The 24,726-nt window shown below is 49.2% G+C and overlaps 10 protein-coding genes across 10 annotated transcripts; 2 read left to right on the top strand and 8 right to left on the bottom strand.

The window, feature by feature from the left end:
• Nucleotides 1-3: 3 nt before the first annotated feature.
• Nucleotides 4-1,386, bottom strand: N7518_004267 (Dor1-like family protein; the record flags this gene model as incomplete). Its single annotated transcript, XM_057185194.1, has 1 exon — nt 4-1,386. One exon carries the CDS (start codon nt 1,384-1,386, stop codon nt 4-6), a length of 1,383 nt encoding a protein of 460 aa, XP_057041964.1.
• A 290-nt stretch (nt 1,387-1,676) lies between these two features.
• N7518_004268 (acid phosphatase DET1) lies at nt 1,677-3,455 on the top strand (the record flags this gene model as incomplete). The annotated part of the gene is made up of 2 exons (XM_057185195.1): nt 1,677-1,691; nt 1,758-3,455. 2 exons carry the CDS (start codon nt 1,677-1,679, stop codon nt 3,453-3,455), a joined length of 1,713 nt encoding a protein of 570 aa, XP_057041965.1.
• A 582-nt stretch (nt 3,456-4,037) lies between these two features.
• Nucleotides 4,038-4,630, bottom strand: N7518_004269 (uncharacterized protein; the record flags this gene model as incomplete). Its single annotated transcript, XM_057185196.1, has 2 exons — nt 4,038-4,172; nt 4,409-4,630. 2 exons carry the CDS (start codon nt 4,628-4,630, stop codon nt 4,038-4,040), a joined length of 357 nt encoding a protein of 118 aa, XP_057041966.1.
• A 391-nt stretch (nt 4,631-5,021) lies between these two features.
• Nucleotides 5,022-6,449, bottom strand: N7518_004270 (uncharacterized protein; the record flags this gene model as incomplete). Its single annotated transcript, XM_057185197.1, has 1 exon — nt 5,022-6,449. One exon carries the CDS (start codon nt 6,447-6,449, stop codon nt 5,022-5,024), a length of 1,428 nt encoding a protein of 475 aa, XP_057041967.1.
• A 2,905-nt stretch (nt 6,450-9,354) lies between these two features.
• On the bottom strand, nt 9,355-12,225 carry N7518_004271 (uncharacterized protein; the record flags this gene model as incomplete). The annotated part of the gene is made up of 2 exons (XM_057185198.1): nt 9,355-11,929; nt 12,008-12,225. 2 exons carry the CDS (start codon nt 12,223-12,225, stop codon nt 9,355-9,357), a joined length of 2,793 nt encoding a protein of 930 aa, XP_057041968.1.
• Nucleotides 12,226-13,153: 928 nt separating this feature from the next.
• N7518_004272 (PQ-loop repeat-containing protein) lies at nt 13,154-14,476 on the bottom strand (the record flags this gene model as incomplete). Its single annotated transcript, XM_057185199.1, has 1 exon — nt 13,154-14,476. The coding sequence occupies one exon, from the start codon at nt 14,474-14,476 to the stop codon at nt 13,154-13,156; it is 1,323 nt and encodes a 440-aa protein (XP_057041969.1).
• Nucleotides 14,477-16,747: 2,271 nt separating this feature from the next.
• Nucleotides 16,748-17,209, top strand: N7518_004273 (aegerolysin family protein; the record flags this gene model as incomplete). The annotated part of the gene is made up of 2 exons (XM_057185200.1): nt 16,748-16,848; nt 16,897-17,209. 2 exons carry the CDS (start codon nt 16,748-16,750, stop codon nt 17,207-17,209), a joined length of 414 nt encoding a protein of 137 aa, XP_057041970.1.
• Nucleotides 17,210-17,606: 397 nt separating this feature from the next.
• N7518_004274 (uncharacterized protein) lies at nt 17,607-18,821 on the bottom strand (the record flags this gene model as incomplete). Its single annotated transcript, XM_057185201.1, has 3 exons — nt 17,607-18,003; nt 18,063-18,550; nt 18,606-18,821. 3 exons carry the CDS (start codon nt 18,819-18,821, stop codon nt 17,607-17,609), a joined length of 1,101 nt encoding a protein of 366 aa, XP_057041971.1.
• A 962-nt stretch (nt 18,822-19,783) lies between these two features.
• N7518_004275 (uncharacterized protein) lies at nt 19,784-20,645 on the bottom strand (the record flags this gene model as incomplete). Its single annotated transcript, XM_057185202.1, has 2 exons — nt 19,784-20,240; nt 20,299-20,645. 2 exons carry the CDS (start codon nt 20,643-20,645, stop codon nt 19,784-19,786), a joined length of 804 nt encoding a protein of 267 aa, XP_057041972.1.
• A 1,275-nt stretch (nt 20,646-21,920) lies between these two features.
• Nucleotides 21,921-24,381, bottom strand: N7518_004276 (SH3 domain-containing protein; the record flags this gene model as incomplete). The annotated part of the gene is made up of 5 exons (XM_057185203.1): nt 21,921-23,018; nt 23,074-23,231; nt 23,291-23,890; nt 23,946-24,287; nt 24,354-24,381. 5 exons carry the CDS (start codon nt 24,379-24,381, stop codon nt 21,921-21,923), a joined length of 2,226 nt encoding a protein of 741 aa, XP_057041973.1.
• Between the last annotated feature and the right edge of the window lie 345 nt (nt 24,382-24,726).

Below are 24,726 nucleotides of genomic sequence, written 5' to 3' on the forward strand. Positions count from 1 at the left end.
ATGTTAATTTACCGGCACTCGACTGGTCAATTGCTCCAGACGTCCTGCCAAAGCTCGATGTTTGCGCATGACCTCCTCCCATTCATAGGCCATATCTTCGGTATCTTCTTCCCCGCCTAGCTCGGTCAAAATCATGCCAAAGTCACCGCCTAGCCGACCAAGACTTGCGGCACAGTAAAGAAGCTGGGTGAGAAGACTTTCCCTTGAACTCCGATCGCGGACGTTGGGAAGATATGAGCGCATTGTATCCGTGAGCAATTGCACGAGATGCATTGGGAAAGTAGCCAACGCTGGGGGGAGACGTTGCAAGGGATCATCTGAGTGTGCTGGCTTTGACTTGGCCTTGGAGTGAACGTCTGCACCTCGTAAACCTGAGATGGCAAACTCGGATTCGGATTGCTCGGAGTTAAAAATATTTTTGTATAACGAGACAATTGCAAAGCTCTGCTCACGGAAGATCTCAATGTATCTTTTTAAGTAGCGATCGGTCTGCTGACCACCGGACCACGAGTTCGTGTCTGATTTGTCCTTGCCAGCGAGTCTCCGTTGGGTTTCTTGGTCCGCGAGCTCGCGGAGGGGATCCAGGGCTTCAAGCGTCGATACCAAATGCGCTAGTCTGCAGACCAGGAAGATAGCACCAAGAGCGCCTTCTCCTGTCCCGACCGCCCCATCACTCTGAATCATATCCAGATCCGGGGCCACTCGCCGCAGCCAACCCACAGTTCGGATACCAGCTGCTAGCCGTAGGTTCTGGGTTCGGAGCCCCGTAATCAGATTACTGGTCATGTCTTTCATAGCATCCTCCGCCTGGGATGCAACGTCTTGAATCAATGGTGATTCGGGGTATAATGTTTGTAGTCGCTTGATATGTGCATGCAGGTCGAGTGCAGAGGAGTAGGTTGTAGAGGAGACACCGGTACCGGAGTTGACTGAGGCCGCGGAGACGGCTTTGGACAGCAGACTTGGTAGTTCCAAGATATCTGACAATCGATCGACGTTGCGAGAGAGCTGCATCGCTTTCTTCCGTCGTTCTAGGGCGGCATTGTCTGTGATTTTACTGTATTTGGTGGAGAACCCAACGGCCTCCTCGTCGAGTTTGGGGATAGCATCGCGTAGCTGTTGTGCCTCACGGGTCAACTGTGGGACAGATGTACATAGTGTGGACAAATTATCGGCAGAGGTGACAAATGCCCGGTGCGAACGGTTCGATAGGGCTTGGAGGGACAGAAGGGTCGAGTGGGAGGATTGGGCGAGCAATGGGGGTTCTGTGGTCTGGAGAGCTTCGAGCGACAAGGTTGAGAGGCGAGTGAGATATTTGTCCGTAGTTACATCGTGCGATTTGGTTGCATCTAGATGTGGAGCGAGTAGCTCCAGCAAATCGGCCATGGCGAGTTGATGCTATTCGTAAGATGCGTAAAAGAGGAGCGCTGAACGGTCCACGGATCAGCCGCCCGTTGGCCCGTGCGGGTCAGTTGTATCCCCGACTGGAATGAACTTTTTCTTTGCTTTTTCGACTCCTCTCTCTCTGTTTTAGATAGACAGATATTTAGGTCATCATTGTTCTCTTCTTTTCTTCTCTTTTTCCCTCGTTGTCCTTGTGGCTGCAAATAGGATACTTCTACTAGCCCCTCTCCCCCGCATTCGAAACCCATTACGTTCCCCATGACCCTTCCACCATGGGGAAGCCACGGGTAAGTCTCTATTTCTGAGTGATTGACATATGTCTTGGCTTAAACTGACAGTTTTCCTACTTATAGATGATAATTTTAGTGCGCCATGCACAGTCAGAAGGCAACAAAAACCGCGATATTCATCAAACTATTCCAGACCACCGTGTGAAGCTCACTGTTGAAGGATATCGACAAGCCGATGATGCAGGCCGTCGACTACGTGACCTTCTCCAACCCGACGATACACTTCACTTCTTTACCTCCCCATATCGGCGGACAAGAGAGACTACCGAGGGAATTATTGAATCCCTAACCTCTGATACACCCGCTCCTTCACCTTTCCGGAAAGACACAATCAAGGTTTATGAAGAACCTCGGCTGCGGGAACAAGATTTCGGTAATTTCCAGCCATGTTCCACAGAGATGGAGCGCATGTGGATGGAGCGGGCAGATTACGGTCATTTCTTCTACCGGATTCCCAATGGTGAATCCGCAGCAGATGCCTATGATCGAGTTAGTGGGTTTAACGAGTCCCTCTGGCGCCAGTTTGGTGAGGATGACTTTGCAAGTGTCTGTGTTCTTGTTACGCACGGCCTCATGGCACGAGTATTTCTCATGAAGTGGTATCACTGGAGTGTGGAGTATTTTGAGGACCTTCGCAACATCAATCATTGCGAGTTCCTAGTATTGACCCTCAATCCCGAAAACGGGAAATACACACTACAGAACAAGCTTCGTACCTGGTCAGATCTTCGAAAAGACCGAGATCGTGAAAATGCATCGAAAGGTCAGGTCCCTGCGCCCATCCCACCTCTCGGTCACACAGACAATACCCCAACTCGGCGCAAGTGGGGCGGCTGCCCCGACGGCTGTAATCACAGCATGACTACAGAGGGAAGACAATCGTTGCGAGTGAACCTATTGAATTCCAGCTATGCCCAACCAAAGCATGCCGATGACCATGTAGGCGGCTTTGGCTCCAAACTTCACAAGTCTATATCCATCGACGAGGTGGTATCGTTCTCAGAAGACAATTTCGCCCAGGATGATACCAGCCGCAACCCCAGCGTTCATCGCGTCTCCAATCCGCAGCATACACTTCGCGACAATGACAACAGAGACACCACAAAGCAGTACGATTCAGGCTCCGAAGCCCGACCAAACGTGAATCCATTGCCTCCAAAACGTCCAAACTTGCACGGACTGAACCGAAATAGCCAAGACCATACACCCACATCAGCTGCATCATCATCGGTGCACTTAAAGTATGCCCTTTTCCACCTTGGCGGCCGTGACGGTGGAGGCTCCATGAGCGGAGCGAACAGCCTCGCCCCATCCGACGACGAAAGTGACGATCATGCTCACCGTCGCGTTGTACCGACCTCTCCCGGCATCGCCACTGGCAATTTGTCCCATAAGAACCAGCAAAATTTCGAATTCCCGTCCAACGAGCAGACTCAACAGCGTGGTCCCTCTCAGGAGCTCGAAGATGACGGCGATGACGAAATGAGCGGCAATGCCACCGAGAAATCGAAGAAACCTCGTCTGCACCATCCCCATCAATACCATCACTATTATCACCACCATGTTTCTTCTTCCACCGACCAACCCGAGCACCGCATGGCCAATATTCTCGGCGACGGAGACGAGTCATCCAACTCGGAATCACAGGCGCGAAGACCAGAAAGTTCTTCATCGGATTCCTCAACTCATCTCCACATCGAGGAATTATCCTTAGAAGAGCAGCAAAAGCAAAATCAAAGTATCGAAGGGAGCGTTTACTAAATCTGTTCCAGTTGCTTTCGTCGATGCCTTGACTGCACTTCTCCTTCTTATTTCCTGTCTCTTTCTTTTCTACATCTACGCTTACGACCCGTGACGACTGTCTGGATGATTACCCCCTAGTACAACTGCATTTGACCTACATCTTACTTCAGAATGATGGCCCTTTTCGGCGTTAATCAATATTAAATTCCATCATAAAAGTATATATTACGAGACCTGACTCGGGATTCATTAAATGTCCCAAAAAGAGCCTAAGAGGTTGCCAAATCTAGCAGTGGTTATAGAGTAGAGGCTCACCATTCAAACAGAAGGTACGAGGGGGACATTCATACGAGTCCGGGAACAAAACACCAAAGTTTGGTAGTCCTGACAAAGACAATACTTTGCCGCTAATTAGTGAAACATCTTAAGGAACTGAGCATTGATAGCCATAGCCACGGACGCCAGTAGTCAGGTCAACGCATGACCAATGGAAGCGGGACGGCCCCAGCTCGCTGGCAGTGCCGAATGGCAAAGAGCAGACAAATTCAGCTATACTACAGTTGTCAAATCGCGGGAACTCACCAGACTCTCAAAATGACATCAGACAGAAGATGTATCAAGGGTACCGAAATCCCAAGACCAATCGTATGTCATCTGTGTCACAAGCGAGGAGAGAGAGAGGTGGGTGGGAATGATGGAATACATCATGCAGCTTAGAAGGCTCGGAAAAAAATCCTTGAATTGTTGATCTCATTGATTGGAGAAGAACGGCTCGGTAGAGCAAGATAAAAACAAATCGAAGGAATCGAAAGAAGAAAAAAAAAAAAAAAGGAATGAAAATTGAAAATTTGAGTTGAGAAGTGAAGAAACACGATTAACGTCGGGCACTGCACGTAGCGTGGCGAATGGGAATAATGTACCGAAATGAAATGGAAGTGAAAAAGAAGAAAAAGCACTCTATAGGTAATCACCGCGAGACACAAATGCCAAGCATAAAACAAAAGGACCAAGGATATGAACCGAAGTCGTGGGTAATAAACAAAGAAGTCAGATTTTGGGGATTCGTGATAGTCGTGACTGCGGCCCCGGCAACCTTTGGAGGGAAAGATGAAAGACCCAACAATGAGGTTAGAAGTAAGACTCAATGAAATCAAAGTGATACCAATATAACAAGTTGAGTCAATATTCTGCATTGTGGGTTTGCCGGGAGCATGCCAATGTCCGCTGTGGGAGCGTTTTTCCTCTTTTTTTTTCCATTTTCGAGTTGTTTTTTTTCGCTTTGCCAAACGAGAATCAGCGGACGCAGAACAGAAATACTTTTTGTGGACGCGGTAGGCCAAGTGCTCAGAAGCAAGTGAAAGCTAAACGAAGCAAAAGGTCGAAAGGCGCAAGATTGAAAACAATTCAAGCAAAAGAAGAAACGGTATCGGAAGAAATCCCATGCGAGTCGCCCAAACTAACGGTGAAAGAAGTCTAGAGCTGTAGCAAGAAGGAATTCAATATGCGGTGAGACTTGTGATCTTGAGCCGTCGACACAGTCTGTTCCATCCGGGGTCGTGAGCAGAACCTGCCAAGTATCACCAACTAGGTTGCAATCATCGGCTGATGCATAGAGGGAAATGCATTGTTGCACATGTAGTGCTCAAGATGCTTGGCACAGTAGGTGCAGCAGCACGACGAACCATGACCCGTCCAGAGACTCTGTGCGAATGGCAAGCCGTACGCCGGAGTGTGATGATAGGACGGAGGCTGGGAGCGAGGTGCAGGGTGAACCATGTACTGTGAGGGTGCGTTCCAGCCCCGCGAGTAGGGCGGAGGTGGAGGCGGGTTGGCGTAACCCCAAGGACCAACCGAGTAGTAGTCGGGGGTTGTGGGCCCGCTGGAAAGGGCAGAGGGAGGCGAGTACTCGGACGCGGTCGGGTTGAGCCACGAGTTCTCAATTTGGGAGCTCCGCTGGTACTGCGGCGGGATAGGGCCTTCGGGGGACATAAGGGGCTTGCTAATAACCTGGCTGCGGGCCACGTTGGTCTCGAGAGGTGCCAGAGTCTGGCGAGACTCCTGAGTCCGAGCTGTTGCCTTGACCCGCCAGGTGTCCCAGTGCGCGCGCCACGAGGCGAAACCATCCTGCTTGTCGTAGATGCGGTCGTGAATCTTCCAGTCAAAGGCAAAAAGCCATTCCAATTCCATGTGGTTCAACTCAGCAACGGGGATGTTGCTAACCTCAGCCCAGGATTTGTTCTGGAAGGTATTGTCATCAAGGAACTTGCTGCCCAACAGAAGAGCCACAGTCAACATGCGGTAGACTTGGCTACTGTCTGCCTTGGTGAAGGCGCGTTTGGCTGACACCAGGCGCATACGGCTGGCCAAATAGAAAAGACCGAGCAGAATGGTAGAACTTGGGAGGCGTGTCGAGGACAAAATCTGAAAGACGTATTTCCGAAACTGGGGGGGAACCGAAGATCCTGGGTAGATGCTTCGCACGAGGTCAATATCTGCAATGGTGATGTTGGTCTCGAACAAATCATACATTCCCTGAGCCATTTCTGCCACAAAGTCGGACATGCGATCCATCTCATAATCCAGGTGAGCTGCGACACCTCCAGTTGCTTTCTCCTCCTTGCGGGGTTGTTCGAGCTGCTGTTGCATCGGGGCGGCTTCCTGTCGACGGTAGTGAGGCGGCATTGTAGCATCCATGGGGGGAAGCTGGACGTTGCTGCGGATTGAGGGCAATCCAGTGCCAACCATGGGGTTGAACATGGGCTGCTGGTTCATCATGTGATGATCGCGAGCAGTGTTCATCGGATGGGCGGACTGGTGGAGATTCATCGAAGTGGGTTTGGCGTAACACAGAGACTGCGAGTATTGTTCGATGAACTCATTGCCGCTTTGGTGGTAGCGAGGAGGGAATCCTGCGTGACCAACTGGGTAGAATGATGGGTCTTCCATACGACCACCGTTGACATGGGGAGGCGTAGGCAGGCCATGGTGGCCTGGGACGAAGAAGGACGGCATCTTGAGAAGGGGAAGGGCGGTTACCAGTTCAGGACGGGGAGCTAGACGTATTCTGTTGCCAGGGAAGATGATGAATCAGCACAAAAGGCCTCCGGGGTAGGCAAAAGCCTGATGGACCGAGAGACAAGAGTTAAAGAAACAAGGAGACGAACCGTCTACTCCACCAGATCCTGATCCTGGGGGGGGGGAGGAAGAGGAGAAGAGCGGTGCTCGGCGAGCGGATCGCTCTGTCGTATTCCTAGAGGGCAGTCTCTAGTTGAATGACATCGAGGTGCGTTCAATGATCCAACAGACAAATGACAAGTAAATGGGAATTGGAAGGAGCGTGGTGAACGGTGAAGAATGACACAGTCCTCGCTTGAAGTGCCTCAGTGACGCAGCTTGTGAGGGAGGGTGATAGATCACAATCCAGTCAATTCAATGGGCTTTGAGAGGCGAATAACCAGGTCGAAGCGAAGCGGAAGAGCCCACGTAGAAGTGTGAACCGAACGCGCTGGAAGAAGGAAGAGCACCGGTGGAAGAAAACTAAATTTCCCACGCGTAGACGCAAACCTCACAGAATGAGGTGATCAACGACACTTAGTGAAAAGCTCGTTGACACGGGAGAAGATTGATACAAAAAACGGGGTTGAGAAGGAGGATGAAGAGAAGAAAAGTTGTATAGGGGCGTTGTGGGAAAAGGCCGTTGGGTTGCCCCGGTAATTTTACATGTATTTGGTATACAGGGAAGGAGTCACTCGGCCCACACATGGAAATTCTAAATTTAAAAAGCTCAAATGCTGTTTCGCACATCGTGTCTCTGCTAGTATCAGGTAAATTAGGCCACCTACAAAGTATGAATCATGATGCTTATTGAATGTGAATTTAACAAGATCGTCATTTCTTATTAGTTTTCTTGACTATCTCTTTTTTTTATTTTTTACTATAAAAAGCTATCCTGCGTTTCCAATAAGTTGAAAACGTGCACAGTTATTATCATGTAATTGTATTGTAAGGCTGTTAATAGTAAAGAAAAAGGCCCTAGACCCTTAAGGCAAATCCGGTGATGCAACGTCCGTGTCACTGGTTCTCGCTGGTTCTGACTGGTACGGAGCTTTGTATTGAGCTTTGGCAGAAAAAAATGAAATTCGGGCTTAGTAAGCTCAGTATATTCCTTCGCCTCGGTTGGAATTCTTTTTCAAGAAATTTGAATAGTAAAGAGTAGTTACTAAACATCCCTTTATTAAATCACTATCATTATCATATCTATAAAAAACATCTGAACATCAAATGCCGCATCCCTCCGTTTCTTAATCTACAAAACCCCTACGTAGTGCTACCTACGGATGTGTTCATCCGGACTCTGCCAACAAACCAACTCCAATTATGTACAACTACCGAGTACAAGTACAAGTAGGCACTATAGTCAAACTAACAAACCTTACAGCTGTCGCCGGGTCATTCTATCCCTCGATATGTAATCACACGGCCCATTATTCCGTACACCTAAGCAAGGGCAACCGAGACCATGCATCTGACAAACACTCCATCTACTCCGTACTCCGTACATAACTAGCACTCCCCCTACCTCTTCTGGGCTCTGACATGTCAGACACAGTCTAACTGGCCACCTAGGGAGGAACCGGGGCTCTGACTCACCGTGGACAACTCCGCCCTCAGCGAAGACCTGGATGTTGATCTCTGCAGTCTGCATCCTAATACGGAGTAGCGTCATGCTGCATGGGCAAATGGATATGTTGGAGGTACTCCGTACATGTACTTACTCTTGGAGGCAAAAACAGTGTCTTGGCAGGTATTTATCTGAGGCTGACAGCCCGCTATATTTATGTGCCTATCTGCTTAAAAGGCGCATACATCTTCTGCGTGCCAATAAAAAGTCCCATATATATGGAACTCATTTCTCCAAGAGGGGTCTAGAAATACATTATTAATCCTTAAATACTTGAAATACTTAACTATAACAGGCATCGAAAATTGCGCGTATTAATGAATTCCAGAAAGAAAAAAGGAAGCCCCTCGGACCTCGTGCCTTGCCATTCTCCATGTTCGATGCAGTTCCTCCGATTCTTTCAAGGTACCATAGTACCTGCCTATATATATCTTGCACCACATGTGATGGTTCTAACCAATATAGACAATAAATACATCAATAAATGGACCTACAGAAAAAAAGGAAAAGGAAAAAACAGGATAACAGGACCAACGATGCCCGACCGGCTACATTCGGCAGCTTTTCCCCTAGAATAAAACATCTCCATATTTCCTGGCTGCACTATATGATTCCATTTCGCCGTAATTTAAGGAAAAAATCGGAAAACTCAAGCACCCCTCCTTTCTCCTAAGGGCGGGGGAGGCAAATAAGAGGGCACAAGTACGTAGGTACGCATGTTGTACGGAGTAACTATAAGGTTGATAGTTAATCAATGACCTCGAAAGCACTATCGCATTTGTCATGATGGTATGATTCTTCGCAGGTTGTTTCTTACTATTTCTGTTTTGGGTTCCTCATATATGCCGGTATTGTATATGGCTGACCGGTCTATCCTATGCCTTGGTGAGCGTTTGGGCTTTTATGTCAGGTGCCTAGGTCATGCATGCCTGGATAAAAAAGAACAATTTACTACACTGCCTCTGAATGGGCTGTGACAAGCCTGCCAATGAAGAAAACATTGAAAAGCAATCAATTAGACAGGCGTATACAAAGGCCTTTTGAGCAAAAGGGGAATATCGTTAATATTCAAAGCATGTTGCAAAACAAAGCTTCGGACTTTGAAAGCTCAATCGACCTTCTAAAGGCAAACCATAAGCTTTACTAGATATATTATATAACTATAGACTCGGTCCTTAGGAAAATGCCAGGATCCATTATTATCCATATCAAAAATATACAGAAAGAGATATGTACTCAAAGGAAAAGTGCGACAGCAGCGATAACACCAAGAGCAGACAAGGCGCCGGAAACAGTCGAGGACGAAGCACGGTTGAACACAGGTGATGCACTTGCTGAGCTGCTGCTTTCAGTAGTAGAACCCGAACCTGTGCTTGCACCTGCGCCTGTGGCAGCAGTAGGAGAAGAGGCTGCGGCGGGGAAAACCTTGGCTGTGACTGAGTGGATTCCGGCGGAGATTGAAGGTGTGGCTGAGCTGATGCGTGTGATGCCGGGCAGATTAGAGGGGTGGCCGGTATTGCTACCAGCGGAGATACCAGAGCCAGAGCCAGAGCCAGAGCCAGAGCCAGAGCCAGAGCCAGAGCCAGAGCCAGAGCCAGAGCCAGAGCCAGAGCCAGAGCCAGAGCCAGAGCCAGAGCCAGAGCCAGAGCCAGAGCCAGAGCCAGAGCCAGAGCCAGAGCCAGAGCCAGAGCCAGAGCCAGAGCCAGAGCCAGAGCCAGAGCCAGAGCCAGAGCCAGAGCCAGAGCCAGAGCCAGAGCTAGAGCCGGTCGAATCTTCATCTTCACCCTCACCTTGGTTCGCCGATACTCCGGAACCAGGTCCACTTTCACCAACGTGAGAAACACCAGTCTCACTGATCACATCTCCCTCAGTGGTAGCAGTGCCTGTGACGATGGCAATAGAGTAATCAGTCGAAATACTTGTCTCACTACTAACAACAGCAGTCGCCGTCTGCACAGGAACAGTCGATGTGTGCACTGCGCCAGATGCCGTGGTGGTCACAGCGGTGTTGATTGGGACCAAAGTGGTACCGGCAACGATAGTCTCAGTAGTGACGTGTGTTGTCTGGTCGCGGGCTGGGCAGTCAGTCACTGTTTCCGGGCATTGGGTTAGGGTGACAGTTCTGGTTGAGAGGATTGTTGAGATTGTGTAGTCATTGTCACTACCAGATAGGCTGGTAGGGCTGGATCCCTCGGCAGTAGCGGTGCCTGTGATGGTGCCAACAGAGTATGCGGTTGAAGTCTTTGTGTCACTGCTAAGGACAGCAGTCGCCGTCTGTACAGGAACAGTCGATGTATGCACTGCACCAGGTGCCGTGGTGGTCACAGCGGTGTTGATCGGGACCGAGGTGGTACCGGCAACGATGGTCTCTGTCGTGACGTGTGTTGTCTGGTCCCGGGCTGGGCAGTCAGTCACTGTTTCCGGGCATTGGGTTAAGGTGACAGTTCTGGTTGAGAGGATTGTTGAGATTGTGTAGTCATTGCCACTGCCAGATGGGCCGGTAGGGCTGGATCCATCGGTGGTGGTCGTTGCATCTCCAACAGGGCAGACGGTGGTCGAGACGATGATAGTCTCGGTTGTAATGTGAGTTGTTTTGTCAGTGGCTGGGCAGTTGGTGATAGTCGAGGGACAGGCTGTGATAGTCGCAGTGCGGGTGGTGAAGACAGTAGAGGTTGTCATATCCGGCGTAGGAGTTTCAGCTGGGGAAGAGCTAGTAGGCTTCACGGATGCAACGGTTGTCGGCGCGGTGGACTCTGAGAATTCTGGTGCTCCCGGGGTCGAGGATGAGGACTCGATGGCACTGCTGGAAGCGGGGTTTACAGGTCCGGTGATAGTGGTTGTCGTATCCAGCGTAGAAGTTTCAGCTGGGGAAGAGCCAGTGGGCTTCACGGATGTAGCGGTTGTCGGCGCGGTGGACTCTGAAGATTCTGGTGTTCCCGGTGTCGAGGCTGAGGACTCGATGACACTGCTGGAAGCGGGGTTTACAGGTCTAGTGATAGTGGTTGTTGTATGTGGCGCAGGAGTTCCAGCTGGGGAAGAGCTAGTTGGCTTCACGGATGTAGCGGTTGTCGGCGCGGTGGACTCTGAAGATTCTGGTGTTCCCGGTGTCGAGGCCGAGGACTCGATGACACTGCTGGAAGCGGGGTTTACAGGTCCAGTGATAGTGGTTGTTGTATGTGGCGCAGGAGTTCCAGCTGGGGAAGAGCTAGTTGGCTTCACGGAGGCAGCTGTTGTCGGTGCGGTGGACTGGGAAAATGCCGGTGCTCCAGGGGTTGAGGCTGAGGGCTTGATGGCACCACTAGAAGCAGTGATAGGTGTTGTCAAGGTGATAGGGCCTACAGTGCTACTTGGTGATACTGAGGAGAGCCATGAAGATCCCGATCCCTCGGAGCTAGAATGGCCAGATGGGGAGACAGAAGAGGCGAGCGGAGTGCTGGTGGCCACAGGCGAGCCCGATGGGGTCTTGGTAGGGACCGAGACGCTGGTCGAGGTGAATGAACCACATCTCTTCTCGAACGAGACGTTGTTCACATCCACTGTTGCGCCCGATATCGTGGCACCAGGGCAATTAATTAGGATGAGCATGTCGGCTTCTGAGCTAACAGCCGTCCATTGCTTGGTGATAGTCTGCCAGGAACCGGCTGTAAGAGTGCTAACGCCGACATTTGCATCATTCAGTACTAGATCCACGGTACAAGAGCCAGCTGTCAGGCGGAAATCAAAAGAGACAGAGTAAGTCTCTTCCGCAACGGCGCCAGTAACGGTCTGGATCAACAGGGCCTGCGATTGGATAGCTTCGGCACTCAGATGCCTATCACAAAATACGAGTCAGTTCATTTATACTCTGCAAGGAACTTTGGTCTGTATGTATGATTAGGTAGGTACGAACAAGTATCCATCGACAGCAGCACCGGCCGCGGGCGGGAGGACAGTCCACACACTGTCATCGAGATCGATAGTCTCGAAAGCCACATCCTCAATCAAGTTTTCAGAACCACAACCCAAGAGCGGAGCTAAAGAGGGAATAGTTTGACCAGGCGCGGTGATAGTGAGTGCAACAGCCGGAAGAACGTGGACAAGCCACATCAAGCAGCTTTGGACCATCATTTTTGTATAGAATCTAGCCAATGTAAACGAATGGACGGGTGACTAATCACCACAAAGGAGCAAAAGAATGTTTAGAGGAGCAAGTGAGCAAGCGAGTAAGTGAATGAGAGGATATCGTGGGCTTTTAGCCCCCGGATGGCTACATACTAGTAATCTCCCCAAGTCTGTGGCGTTACTGCTCCACTTGGAAAATATGGCAATTTGAAGCGAGGATTGTCTCGCTCAAGACGAGGCAATTGGTTCCTGCATGGATTTTAAGGGACCAGGCACATATCAAATGAGTGACTAGAATCGTGTTATTCTTCCACTTAGGGCTTGGGAAGCCTTGTAAAATGATTACCGGCACCTGGCATGGCTTGCTGTCCCTTGCTGTCTAAGAGTCTCGGGAAGATTGGGCTTATTGTAGACGCCATATTTCTCACTTTATTCCTGAAATCACAAGAAATTCATGAAATAACTAATATCAGGGGTATCCACGTTTTGATGTCCCCTCCGTTCGGCTTATACCGTGGCATGGGCCTTTCAATAGCCTGGTCTATTTTTGTAAATGTGCGCTATGGCCCATCAGTAACCGGGAAATCTAAGACATGCCATAAAGTTTAAAGACAATGCATTGCACAAGAAAAAGAAGATCTCAGAGTTATAGGCTGTCAACAACCAAAAAATCCCCAATGACAGTCTGGTTGTACCTGTATATGCTATCTAGCCCCAAAACGCCCAGGAAACACAACAGGTCATATGGAAAGCGAATGAAGCCGATGTACCCAATCACACAAAATGCACCCGAATAACAAAAGACAAGAAAATGCTAAGTGAGAAAAATGAAAGCGCTGAAGTCATCACATCATATATAACATACCTACCCTACGCAAGAGACGTGGGCAAGAAACAAAAGAAGAATAAAAGATACGCATATAAACAGCCACGATCAAACAGTACCGTAGCGGCCGCGCTCTGCGCCCAACAAAGCCTGTCCCTCTTGAGAAACCGAAGATTCCCTTGAGTCCCTCCGGGGCGAAGCAGAGGGGATCCAGCCTCGCATCCAGCCGTGAACATGCCTCCAGCGACTGCGACCGCGCTTTGGGTCATCCCCATCGCCACTAATGAAACTCTCGTCATCCTCGTGCTCTGGACCATCGCCATACATGAGAAACTGAACACCCATGAACCCGTCCAGTCCCAACACACCGAATGCACCCAAGAAGAACGGCGTAGCGCGTCCAATCCATTCCAATCTGTTATTGCCGTGGTTATCCGCCCAGCCGCCGCCGCCATATGGGGAGAAATCGGACCAAGCATTCGGGTTGGTGAGCATCGAGCTGGAGTAGAACAGGTTCCCACAGAATGCGGCCATGAAGAGCAGTGGGGAAAGACCTTCAGTGCTCTTGCGCTGATAGTTTTTGTATAGCTGTGGAGGGCGTGAGCCGAGATACAGGATTGTTGACATCCAGGAGAAGACGCGGCCGATGATCTCGACGATGGTCTCCCGCGGTGCGTCGGAAATAAACGTGTCAGGCTTGTCGGTGGGGGCAGCGTTTGCGAGTACGGCACAAAGGAGTGATGCCATGAGCATCGTCCGGGGTAGTGCGAATGGCGGGCTCTGCATGCTGCTGCCCAACCTTACAGATCGACGCGATGAGCTCAATTTCTCGTTTGAGTATGACGCTGTTGGCGCATGAGTCGAGTCGAGTGCTGACCCGGCCTGGAAGCCCCCATCCTTGGCCTCGGGGTGCTTGTTGTTCATGTTCACGGGAGCCGGGGTCTGATTGTCTGAGTCGTGGCCTGGAGGAGGCACGCCTTGAATGATGTTTCGACGAGCCGAGTCATGCGAGTGTGACAGGTCGTCATACGAATCATTCTGGCGAGGTTTGTAATGAGTGTACCAGAAAAACTGGAATACCAGAGCGATATCAACGAAGACGTAATAACTGGCAATCACGACCTGCCACCCTGCCTGTCGGGTATATAGCGCTCCAACGAGGTTGCTCGCGTCACCAAGGCACCAGATTACCAAGAAAAATATCGATAAGCCTGACGTCGACTGCACTTGGTAGTTCTTATAAATCTGGGGTAGTTGTGCGAAGAGCCATGAGACTATGCTGAGGGTCCCAAGGACGGAAGAGATCGCCGCGAGAGGAGTGGGGATGCAGATGTGGAGATGTGAGGAGACGGCGGTCAGGAAGGGCGAGGTCGGTTCACAGTGGTCAGGAAGGGTCCCAGAGAGGAGGTACTGTAATAGTGGAGGAGACATGGTCTAACGATCAGGGTGTCTTTGATAGGTATGGTGACTTGTACAGCCTCGAGTAGTGACTCGCGTAGGACCGTGTGGCATCAAAGTATGGGGTAAGGGCGATAAGCGGATCCGATGTGAACGAGATGAAGAAGAGAGGATGTATGCTCTAAGTCTAGTAGAGCTAATAGACCGAGTAAATTGGAAGGAGAAGGTAGTAAGTAAGTGAACGAAGCAGGAACTGGAGAGAACAGATCTTGGGGTCATTCTGGAGTGTCACGAGAGCTGAATCGATTGCCTTATCGAGCTCATCGGCACAGATCGGATGACTCATGCGATAAGCATAAAATGGGCGTATCAGGGCTTCTCCGAGCTTGGAAATGCAGCACCCTGCATTTAGGTAACACATCATTATGTTGTACGATGTGAGCCATGATAGTTATCATAAGGATCAATTAGTCAAATGTTCTATACCTAACTAGGTATGTTGTACCTACATGTCGGTACGCAAGGTACCATCTAGACTCTCCCAAGATTTTACATCCCATAGATAACTTGGAAGTGGCAACGACACATCTCAAAGTCATAACTATGGATAAGAAGCTAGAATTTCAATTAAAAAATGTATATAACCGTGCTAAGCGCCCAACACAACATCTCCCCAATTAGGTCTCTTTTGTATGGCTTACTCTACTTGAGCACCATATGAATTTTCTCAACCCTCGGACTAGCTAAAGTAAGAGAAGGAGCACTAATATAAATTTAGCTTCATTGATTTAATGCTAGCATGAATTCTCGATATCCAATGTGAAAGAAGAATAATACTTAACAAAGACACTATGCGAAGGTTCTGCGGTGGCAATTTCGGATTCGGATTTCTCATAGCACGTAGATCACTCGGTCCATTGGAGGGATAGGATGTGAGTGGATTCTACTGTGGTTGAATGCCCATTTGAGCACACTTTTACTGCCTTGATGCTCGGTATACCGATCAAGTACTGTAATAGTGCAGAGGGCATGTCAGTCGTCGCCCTCGGGGGCCTCTGCCTCCGCGAGCCATGTTCGTTGATGATGCAATTCATGTTTTCAATGACTTGCAGGTTTCATAGCAAGAATTGAAATGTTGAAATGAGATTATTTCTTAAAAGAAGGTGAGGATAAATAGGTCGATTAAAGTGTAGTGTGATATGAAGGTCAATTGAAACTTCATGAAATGAGAGAACTTTGATAGAAGTATGTATCAAATGATCATTGAATATGGTGTAATGCTTGTTTATAAGACAACAACCTAGACGCTGCTCCTTATATCTGAGGAGATCCACGCTGCTAATCTTTATACGCTTCAATCAACTGCGGTCGCCTGTTGATCTCTAGATACCCTACATAGGTAGGTCCCTATTATGACGTCGAAGCAAGTCAGTATCAGCTGCTCAACTCTTCAACCAACCCGAAAAGGTCATTAGCACATGCATTGAAAATCCCGAAGATGCTGCCACGGTCACTAAGTAGAAGGGCGAAGTGGAGCTGGCTATGCACGCCACTCACAGCCATTTTGATTTTGTCCAATATTCGTCATCGAATTTCGTATTAATAGTTCTATACTATTTAAAGGAAATTGTAGAAGAGCCTCGCTATCTACGGCCCGGCCGCCCGCCCCGGATTTATAGTTGGCGTGCATTAATTTACTAGTGTAGTAATTCACTGGGCTAACTGTGCATGTTGTCACACATGAGGTAAATTAAACTTCGCTTACATCCCGACATTAATAGTGTGATACATGACTCGCTAGCTGCAATTTCTATACCCCGGCTTTTACGCGGGCTCACTCAACGAGAGGTGGCTTTGCTATATGTGTCTGATCCGCAAGTCGGAAGCTGGAGACTCGGTGGTCCCATCTCTTATTTTGCTAGAGTCTTGTTGTCTTGCCGTACTGAACTATGGTATGATCCCTCACATAACTTCAAACCAGCCATGTCATGTGCTCATTGCCCAATTATCATGCCACTCCGCACTAGGCGTTCAAATAACGCGGCCAGTGATGTAGTAAGACGAGGTGATAGGCACGTAAACCCCGCAAGACCAGGAAGGCTCTCTGGTTCGGGTAGGTTATTGGACAATGGGGTTGGCGGTCGTACCATTCGGACGTGTGTAGAATGAATTACATCACTACAAGCATTCCCCGCATTCTGGGGTAATATATATATAAAAGGTTGACATCTCTGAATTGAACTCCAGGAGTCTCACTTCTACAATTCTTCATCAATTATCACAAATACCTCACAGATTTTCAATATGGATAATATGGACAAGTACAATTCCCAGTGGGTCTCGTTCCACATTCGGGACCACATCAAAGATGGCGAGATCCTGGTGCAAAACACTGTGATTGAAGGGTATCTATGATTACAGAGATATAATAGATCTCTACTAACACTCGGCAGCGCCGAGTTCACCGACCCCAACAACCGACGCAAGTCCCTCACTGAAGAGGAGGTTGACGAGATCAAGATCTCCCACGATGGCGTTGGCGAGATCGGCGCTAGCAGCCGTCGTGGTAGTGAGGGCCGCCTGGACTTATTTCATGACAATGACAAGATCTGTGAGCTCCACTGGGAAAACCGGGGTGGAGACTACGCCAACTTGGTCGAGGTGCTGGACAAAAGCGACAAGTACACCATCCAGCATGGAGGATGGAGTGCTGAGGCCGGTCCCCTGGGACATGTCTTTGTCGATGTCGTGGAGAAGAAGAAATAATTGCGCTCCACAGGCTGCACCAACTCCCTACTTGGGCGTTGAAGAGCAAAGAGTGCAGTCCGTGGAGTATGAGTGGCAATATTTGGCAGGGAAAGTTGGATGTATTCTAAAGTGCCGTAAACAAACCCAAAAACACCAAAAACAATGCAAAACTTTGAAAATCAGTGTCAATCTTTATTCCATCCCAACTCTAATACATAGGTGGGTGCCAATCCTCAAGCAATTTCAAAGAGCTGCCCACCGAGCCACACGGGGTCTTCTGGAAAGACAACTTCATTGATGCCGAACACGAGCAGTGCCTTATCGCCGAGGAGCTAGTTTATGGTTGGATTTTGGTTGGCTTGGGCTCTGGGTCCTCATCTGAGTATTTTGAAAACACGCAAGGTACCATAAAGAATCAACCCTTGAACAGGCAACTAAGACTTCCTTCCGCAAACCAGTCCTTATCTTTTTTCCAGCCGTGGACGATCAAATCTCTTCCGACATTCACCACCTCCTCAATTTGCTTTTGAGTTCCCCATCCAGGGACTCTACTTCCCCAGCAAACCAGGTGCACACCAACATGGATCACAGTGCGGAAAGCCATTTCATCATCAAGGGCCCCGTATCCCTCTAGGAATCCTTGGATAATCCACAGTCCACCGTCCACGTTCTTGAACAGCTTTGTTTCGTACAACTCAGCAATCATTTGGCCCAAGTCCAATGCCCGGCTTCCGATATGCGACATTTCCCAATCGACAATGAACATTGTCGTCTCGGATTGACGAGTGAGAGGCTCGTTTGGAAGAAGAACACTAGAAATCACGTCAGTAACTTGGCTCAGTTCATGAGGTCTAGATCCAATAGAGCATACTTTCCAGTCCAGAAGTCACCGTGAATAATTCCATATCCATTATCATGACTCTGTCGCTCAAGCTCCGCTGCAGCGAGGTCACGGACCTTCTCGAAAATGTCACGATCCTCCTCCAGAATACTGGGGAAGTTTTCAATCGTGTCCATCAGCATAGTGTAGTTCACCCAGAATTTCAAATCTTTCATGACTTTGTTCTCGCCGAGAATTTTTCTAGATTCCATTTGCTGTTCCTCAGCCGTCCAATTGTGAAACAATCTCAGCCAGGATCCCAGGGCACCGCCCAAGGCTCGCCCCGAGGATTCGGACAAGTCATGAGAAACCCCTGAGAGCAGGAAGTTCTTCAGGTCGATTGAATTTGGAAGATCTTCCAAAATCTGGGTGTCTGTCTCCTGATTAAAGTCTAATAAGCGCGGTGCTTTGACACTTATTTTGCCATTCGTATACATTGCCAGGCCATCGAGGGCTTGAAGAATGGCTTCCTCAAAGTGCTAATTTGAGATCAGCATAGTTCGAAGCAGGCTCATTCAATTAAGTGCAACTAACACATCTCTTGACGTCGATTTTAAAATCTGGGTTGGAGGCCGAGTGATCTTTGGTGTGTTTGATGACGATTGATTGTCCAGTTGAGGAAAGTCTACCTCGATAGACAAAGTTGGCTGTGCCCCCAGACAGGCGTGTGAGCGAGGAGCATGCGAAAGGAGTGAGGGAAAGTTGCTGGGCAATTTCATCGTGTGTTTGATCCTCATTGATATTTGCCATGTTGTATGACTTCTTTGCGTGAAAGTAAAAGATTGCGTGAAGTTAAAGGGTTCAAGAGTGTTTCCCCTCTAGGCTTAAAACGCGCTAGTACGTATATGGTCCCCGCATTCTATCTCCACTGGCACACCCATGTTCCGCTTTTATCAGCCACATATGTCTCCTAGGCAAAGTCTCACCTTACAAAAATGCGATTACAGAATATTCACCCTAAAGTGCGGGTCAACAAGCATTCTGAATATTCCCCTATTGATGTTATGGCCTTGTTACACCAAAATCGTGGGCTGCATAGCATCAGCGATGTCTATCATAAATTCCAACTTGGTCGAGAAGGATAGGAGAGCCCAGCTCCAGGCTGGCTAGATTATGCTACTCAAAATCTTGGCCAACCCTTCTCTCGCAAGCTATCTTTGCCGCCTGGTCTTGTATGGAAGGGAAACGGGCTCCAGCGTTGCTTCCTATGAATCCGAGACTGTCCACGTAGATCTAAACCAGGGCATACATATAATGTAGAAGATCAATACTTCTATCGCTTAATAATGGTCCCAAAACTGCCAGCTATTGAATCCGTCGCTTTCATATTAGCAATATGGGATAACAACGCCGGATTACCGTTAGCATCACAGTTGCAACATTGGAAGGATAGTGTGGTGAAATCGGGCGGAGAATTTAGGAAAATCTTTGTTTTTATGGAAGATAGAAACCCTCTTAAGCCCATGATAGCTCCATATCTAGATACAATACCGAAAACATAATTAGGAGTGTATTCGTCCTTTATCGGAATGGTTGAAGAAAATGATGACAAGTGCATCAAGATAATAATGCTGTCTCTAAACCGATAGCAAGTCTCGAGCAAAGTAGAGTACATGACCCATATTCCATGGTCGGAATCCTAGCACGACAAAAGAAAGAGTGGAACAAAAGAAACACTAGGCAAAAGAACACTGTCCGAAGTCGAGATCCGCTCAGTATTCATCCTCGTAGTGGTGTCTCGAATGGCTGGTATGATGAGAGTGCCCGCTATGGCCGCTATGACTACTATCCCTCGAATGGCTCCGATGGCCATGATGGTGGTGATGGTGACGGCTCCGATAATCACCGTGATCATGCCCATGCTCATATTCACTATCAATGTCACGCCTCTTGTGATCCTTCACTTTGTTCTCTATGAAGTTCCCGAGTAGCGCACCACCAATCGCACCCAGCAAGCCATGTTCCTTCTTATGGCCGAGATAATAGCCCGCCACGCCGCCAGCGATCGAGCCCCCGAGCCCACGGTTCATACCCCGGTCAGTGTCGGTATCTGTATCGAAGCGCTGTTCGCCACTGCGCTGTGAATACTCTGGCTCTGATGCATAGACGGCGGGAGGGTGGGGACTTGCGGAGGGTGTGTACCGTGGTTGGCTGGCCGGATGGTTATTGCTAGGGCTCAGTGTTAGTACTATAGCTTTTCACAGCTGGGTATGTACCGCCCACTCACTAGTATCCCGCGTTCCCGGGGATTCTGTCTTGCGCATGTTGGTATCCTGTCGGAATCACTGGCCCAAGGTAGTCTGGCTGCCCTGTCGGCGTATAGCTTCTTTCGGTGGAGGATCCATATGGATCTGGCGCAAGGTGGTATGGACTTTGCTGTGGAGCATAGGCTTGGTCTGGGTTTGGACCGGGCTGGTAAGGCTCTGATCCGGGGTTCTGGTATGGCCCTTGGTTTCCGTAAGGCTGCCGGTGACCATATACCGGGTACTGAGGCTGATCCTCTGGGCGATAGTAGTCAACCCCGCTCGGGGTAGGCGTTGAGTGTGAGTTGTAAGTATTGTATGGATCTCCCATGGTGATGCGATAGATAATTTAAGGAATCCTGTCGCGTCAAGAACGGGAACACAGGAAGGTTCCTATATACTCCGTACCTATGTGCCGGGTTTCCTTTGCCCCTTCCGTATTAGTACTCGCCCCTCCCGCCGCTTTTGCTCATTGAGATCATCTCAATCGATCACCGAGCCTGACCGGAGTGCCCCGATTCGCTCATTGAGCCTCTTCGGAGCCTCCGGAGCTGAACAGTAACCTGACTAAACTACCAATACACTAGCCCCACTGATCAACAATATTTCATTTTGAGCATCACTTATGTTGTACGAATCTGAATGGAAAGTGAGCCATTTGTAATTGACCAATCGGTTCTCAGCGTAGTTCCCAAGCTTTCGGGCTCAGGCTTAGGAAGCTGTGGCACTGAAGCGTTGTCGTCACAGATTCATTATTGTTGAAGAGTTGTATGCTGGTATTGTTGTCAATTAAATAAATCAATCGTTGGCCTCTCGCTTCCTGAGCTAGAAAGGAGTTTCCGTACCTAGCTCCTATTTGCACAAAGATGGGGGACATGCAACTCTACTATACAGATCTAATAGATTGATACTGATCCGCCACGTGACTTCACCAAGCAGCTCACTGAAATTACTCGGTGAGCCTGACTCTGAGCGCCCTTATTAAAGCGGCGGCAGCTAAAACAGGAAAGTCTCACCTGGCAGAGATAGATCAGACAGAAGACTTGCGGGCCCTATATGTACATCCGTCATGGTGCAGCTGACCAACCCACACGACCCTCGCCGGGACTTCGGAATGCACCTGCTCTCCAGTCAGATACTGATCATTTGCTTATCTGTACACATGTATAGTTTGAGGAGTGTGCCTTCTAATGTTTCTTTCTCTTCCCAGGGGAAATCTGTTCGGCAACTGATATTGTATTGAGATACGCCAGTCCATTAACCTTGAATGATAAGATGTGAAAGAAATAAAGCTGAACACGGATGAGTCGGGGTATTCCGGTAAAAATCGAAGAAAAAGATGGAAAGCATGGTGTAAATAGAGCTGGCCGTTAGACGTTCAGGGTCACATCGCTCCCTGGGGCGATGGAAAAATGCAGAACAAGAGTGCGCCAAGCAGTGGCATCAAGACACAGCACAAAAAGTAAAAAAAAAATAAGTAAAAAAATAAGACCGGCCAAAAGTGATGCGCCCAGCACATTCAGAAACATCCTGGCCTTCATCGCCATGCAAGGCGGACTACCTATCAACACATGGTTTTGGTTTCAAGAGATTCATACACACTTGATTACACTTGTGGACTCCGAATGCCACGAGTCGAGCTGTTACTCCGCTGTGACATCCAGTTCACAAGCATCTCGTCAAGCTGGTTGTTCATCTCCTTGAGCCTCTTGCTTTCCTCCTTGAATAGGCGACCGGTGATGGGGTGGTCAGGGCCAGCGGGAGGTACATTTGATTTGTCGTGGACAATAATAAACAAGTCGCGAATGTCATTTTCTTCGTCCATGTAGGATCGCAGACTGGAGTCGCTCCACGTCGGGGTGTCCACAGAAAGGGTGTCGACTAAGGCAGGAGTAGCCGTGCCACCCTTGGGGTAATTGACGTCCTGTCCGGGTGATGATGGTGGAGACGGTGGCGAGCGAGAGCGTACGTCTCGAGGAGAGACATTACTTGTCGAGCCGCGTGCGCTCATGGGGGAATAAGCCTCCACGGGAGAAATATTGACAGGAGACTCCGACTCATCTCCAGCCACCAGCGTAGGGACGAATTTCTGGGCGGACGCTGGTCCGGCCGTTGTACGACTTGGATCGTTAGGTCCCCTCCATTGAGATTCACTAGATGGTCGATCAACAGGCGACTCCATGGGGTCCATGGATTCCAGCGGAGTAGCAAAGGGGTCCTTGGAAAAACTCGATTGGCTGATAGGCGATTGTAACACAATTTCACAATCTTCGTAACTGCTCTCTCTTTCTTCTTGCAGTGACACCTGTCGAATGCTTTTGTTGCCCTGGCTCTGGTTAATGGCCTCGTTGCCTCTGGCGAACTCGGCCATCGTAGGGTCAAGGACAGGATCAACCTTCATGATTCCTCGGGGCTGCTTGTGTAGCTTGTTGTTTGAGAATTTCTGGGGCTTAGAGGGTCGCTGTTGTTCGGGGGACATAGACTTTGATGAGACAGAGTCCATCGAGGTCTTGGGTTGGGGTGATGTGCGGGATGCCGACTCTGGAGACCTCTCTAGGTCGTCAATGTCATCTTTGCTCTTCTTGCGCTTGAATAACCCGCTGAGCATTCCAGGTTTTTTGTCTTTACGCTTCTTCTCCTCTTTGTCTTTGGTCTTGTCTTGTGAGTTCGAGCCCTTTTCGATGGATTCAAGGCTTCCACGAGGCTTCACCAAAACGTCAGCCAACCAGTCTTTGGATAAGCCCACAATGAAAACATACCTCTTTCCACTCAGCTAATGTGTTTGTGCTGTTTTCGTCGCGAATATCGCGCAGGAGATTTGGAGTGAGAGAAATCTTCTTGGGCTCGGCCGTGTCGTCTTTGAAGAAGGAATCGGTGTTCCGTACAGTGCCATTTCTGGATCTACTGACGGGGGCTTCTGCTTTGTAAAAGTAAGTTCAGATACCGTCAGAGAGAAGTTGAGTTGAGTGTGTTTACCTTCTGCCTCGAAGAACTCTTCACTAGACGGGCGTCGATCAGAGTTTGAACGCTGCAAATCTTGTTTCTCTACACCGTTAGCATCGACATGCTCTGTGGGGTTTTGGTTCTCTTTCTGGGCTTTTGGCCTAAGAGGTTCCACGACAATATCTTCAGCTTGCTCTTGCACGTCTTCCTCTTCTCCGTCCAGAGTCTCGTCGTCATTGAAAAAGTCGCCGTGTTCGGAATCGTCGTCCGTTGAGTAGTCGACGTCGGAGGCATCGATGTACGTCGGGGCTCCGAAGTTGACGGTCTTCGCATTCCGACGGCGCATGGCCTTCTTCAGAGGATTCTTCGACTTTTCGTTATTGTCACCCAACATGGTCGCAGACAGATCCACGTTTCTGTGTTTATTCAATCTGGCAAGCCTCTCGGTTGGTGTTTCAATGTGTTCCGCAGGGAGGTAACCGATGCTGCCATCCTTCACCACCCGCACAAGCCACCAGTAGCTGTTGCTGTCGTCGAGAAGAACCATAGTATCACCCTTTGCGGCATTCGCTTGCCCATCGACCGTTGCGACGAAGTTATGAAGCGCATATACAAACTCGAAGTCGATATCCTCTGTATAACATCAGTTAACGCCCGATTGATGCCTATAGTCCCCGAGAGTCCGTACCATCATCGATAGAAGGCGAGCTGGAGATTTTGTCCATCATATCATCGTCCATCATATCATCGCTTTCGCCGTCTGCTAGGTCGCCATCTTCATTCTCGTAGTGATTTTCATCCTCATCGTCTTCCTCGTCGTCTGCTTCGCGATACGCCTCCTTGTCGCTGCGGTATTCTTGATTTTTGTCCGGTCCGTCCTTTATTTCCGCTTGCGAATCTTGCTCGGCATGGCGAATAGCAAGCCCTTGATTGGGAGCAGGCCGGCCGCTCCCAAGAGGATCTGGTTGTTCGGGTTGTTTGGTGTGATCTTTGGCGGAAGGGGTATCGTGATCTTGAAGGTCCAAGGTATCTAGTGGCGGTCAACACCTTCAATTTCGAACCAATTGGCCTCGCGCTCCAGAAGCATGTGACCTACCAGCTCGGATCATCTGAGGCCTAGTCATGTTGCGGTGTAAATGAGTGTGGTATCAAGAGCAATGGGATTGGAACAAGTCGTGAGCGCAAGGAGTGACTAGCGATCCAGGAATACGGAAGTTAAGAAGACAAGCGCGGGATAAAAGCAATGCGCGAGCCTTCAAATTTCCTGTATCCAAGTAATCCACAAATACTAGACAGTAAGAAAAGTCGACCGGGGTCGCGAGCACTTGGTGAATTGGTCTAAATGAGAGACAGTGCCTTGAATCAGAATAGTGGGGGCTGGTCTGCACTTCGGTCCAGCACGGAGGTCGACACAAGGAGAAAGAAATTACTGCCAGAGCGACAAGGTGGGAAAAAAAAGGCAGGAACAA

This window comes from Penicillium psychrosexuale (genome assembly GCF_028828465.1).
Source record: "Penicillium psychrosexuale strain IBT 29551 chromosome Unknown utg000003l, whole genome shotgun sequence".
Lineage (NCBI taxonomy): Eukaryota > Fungi > Ascomycota > Eurotiomycetes > Eurotiales > Aspergillaceae > Penicillium > Penicillium psychrosexuale.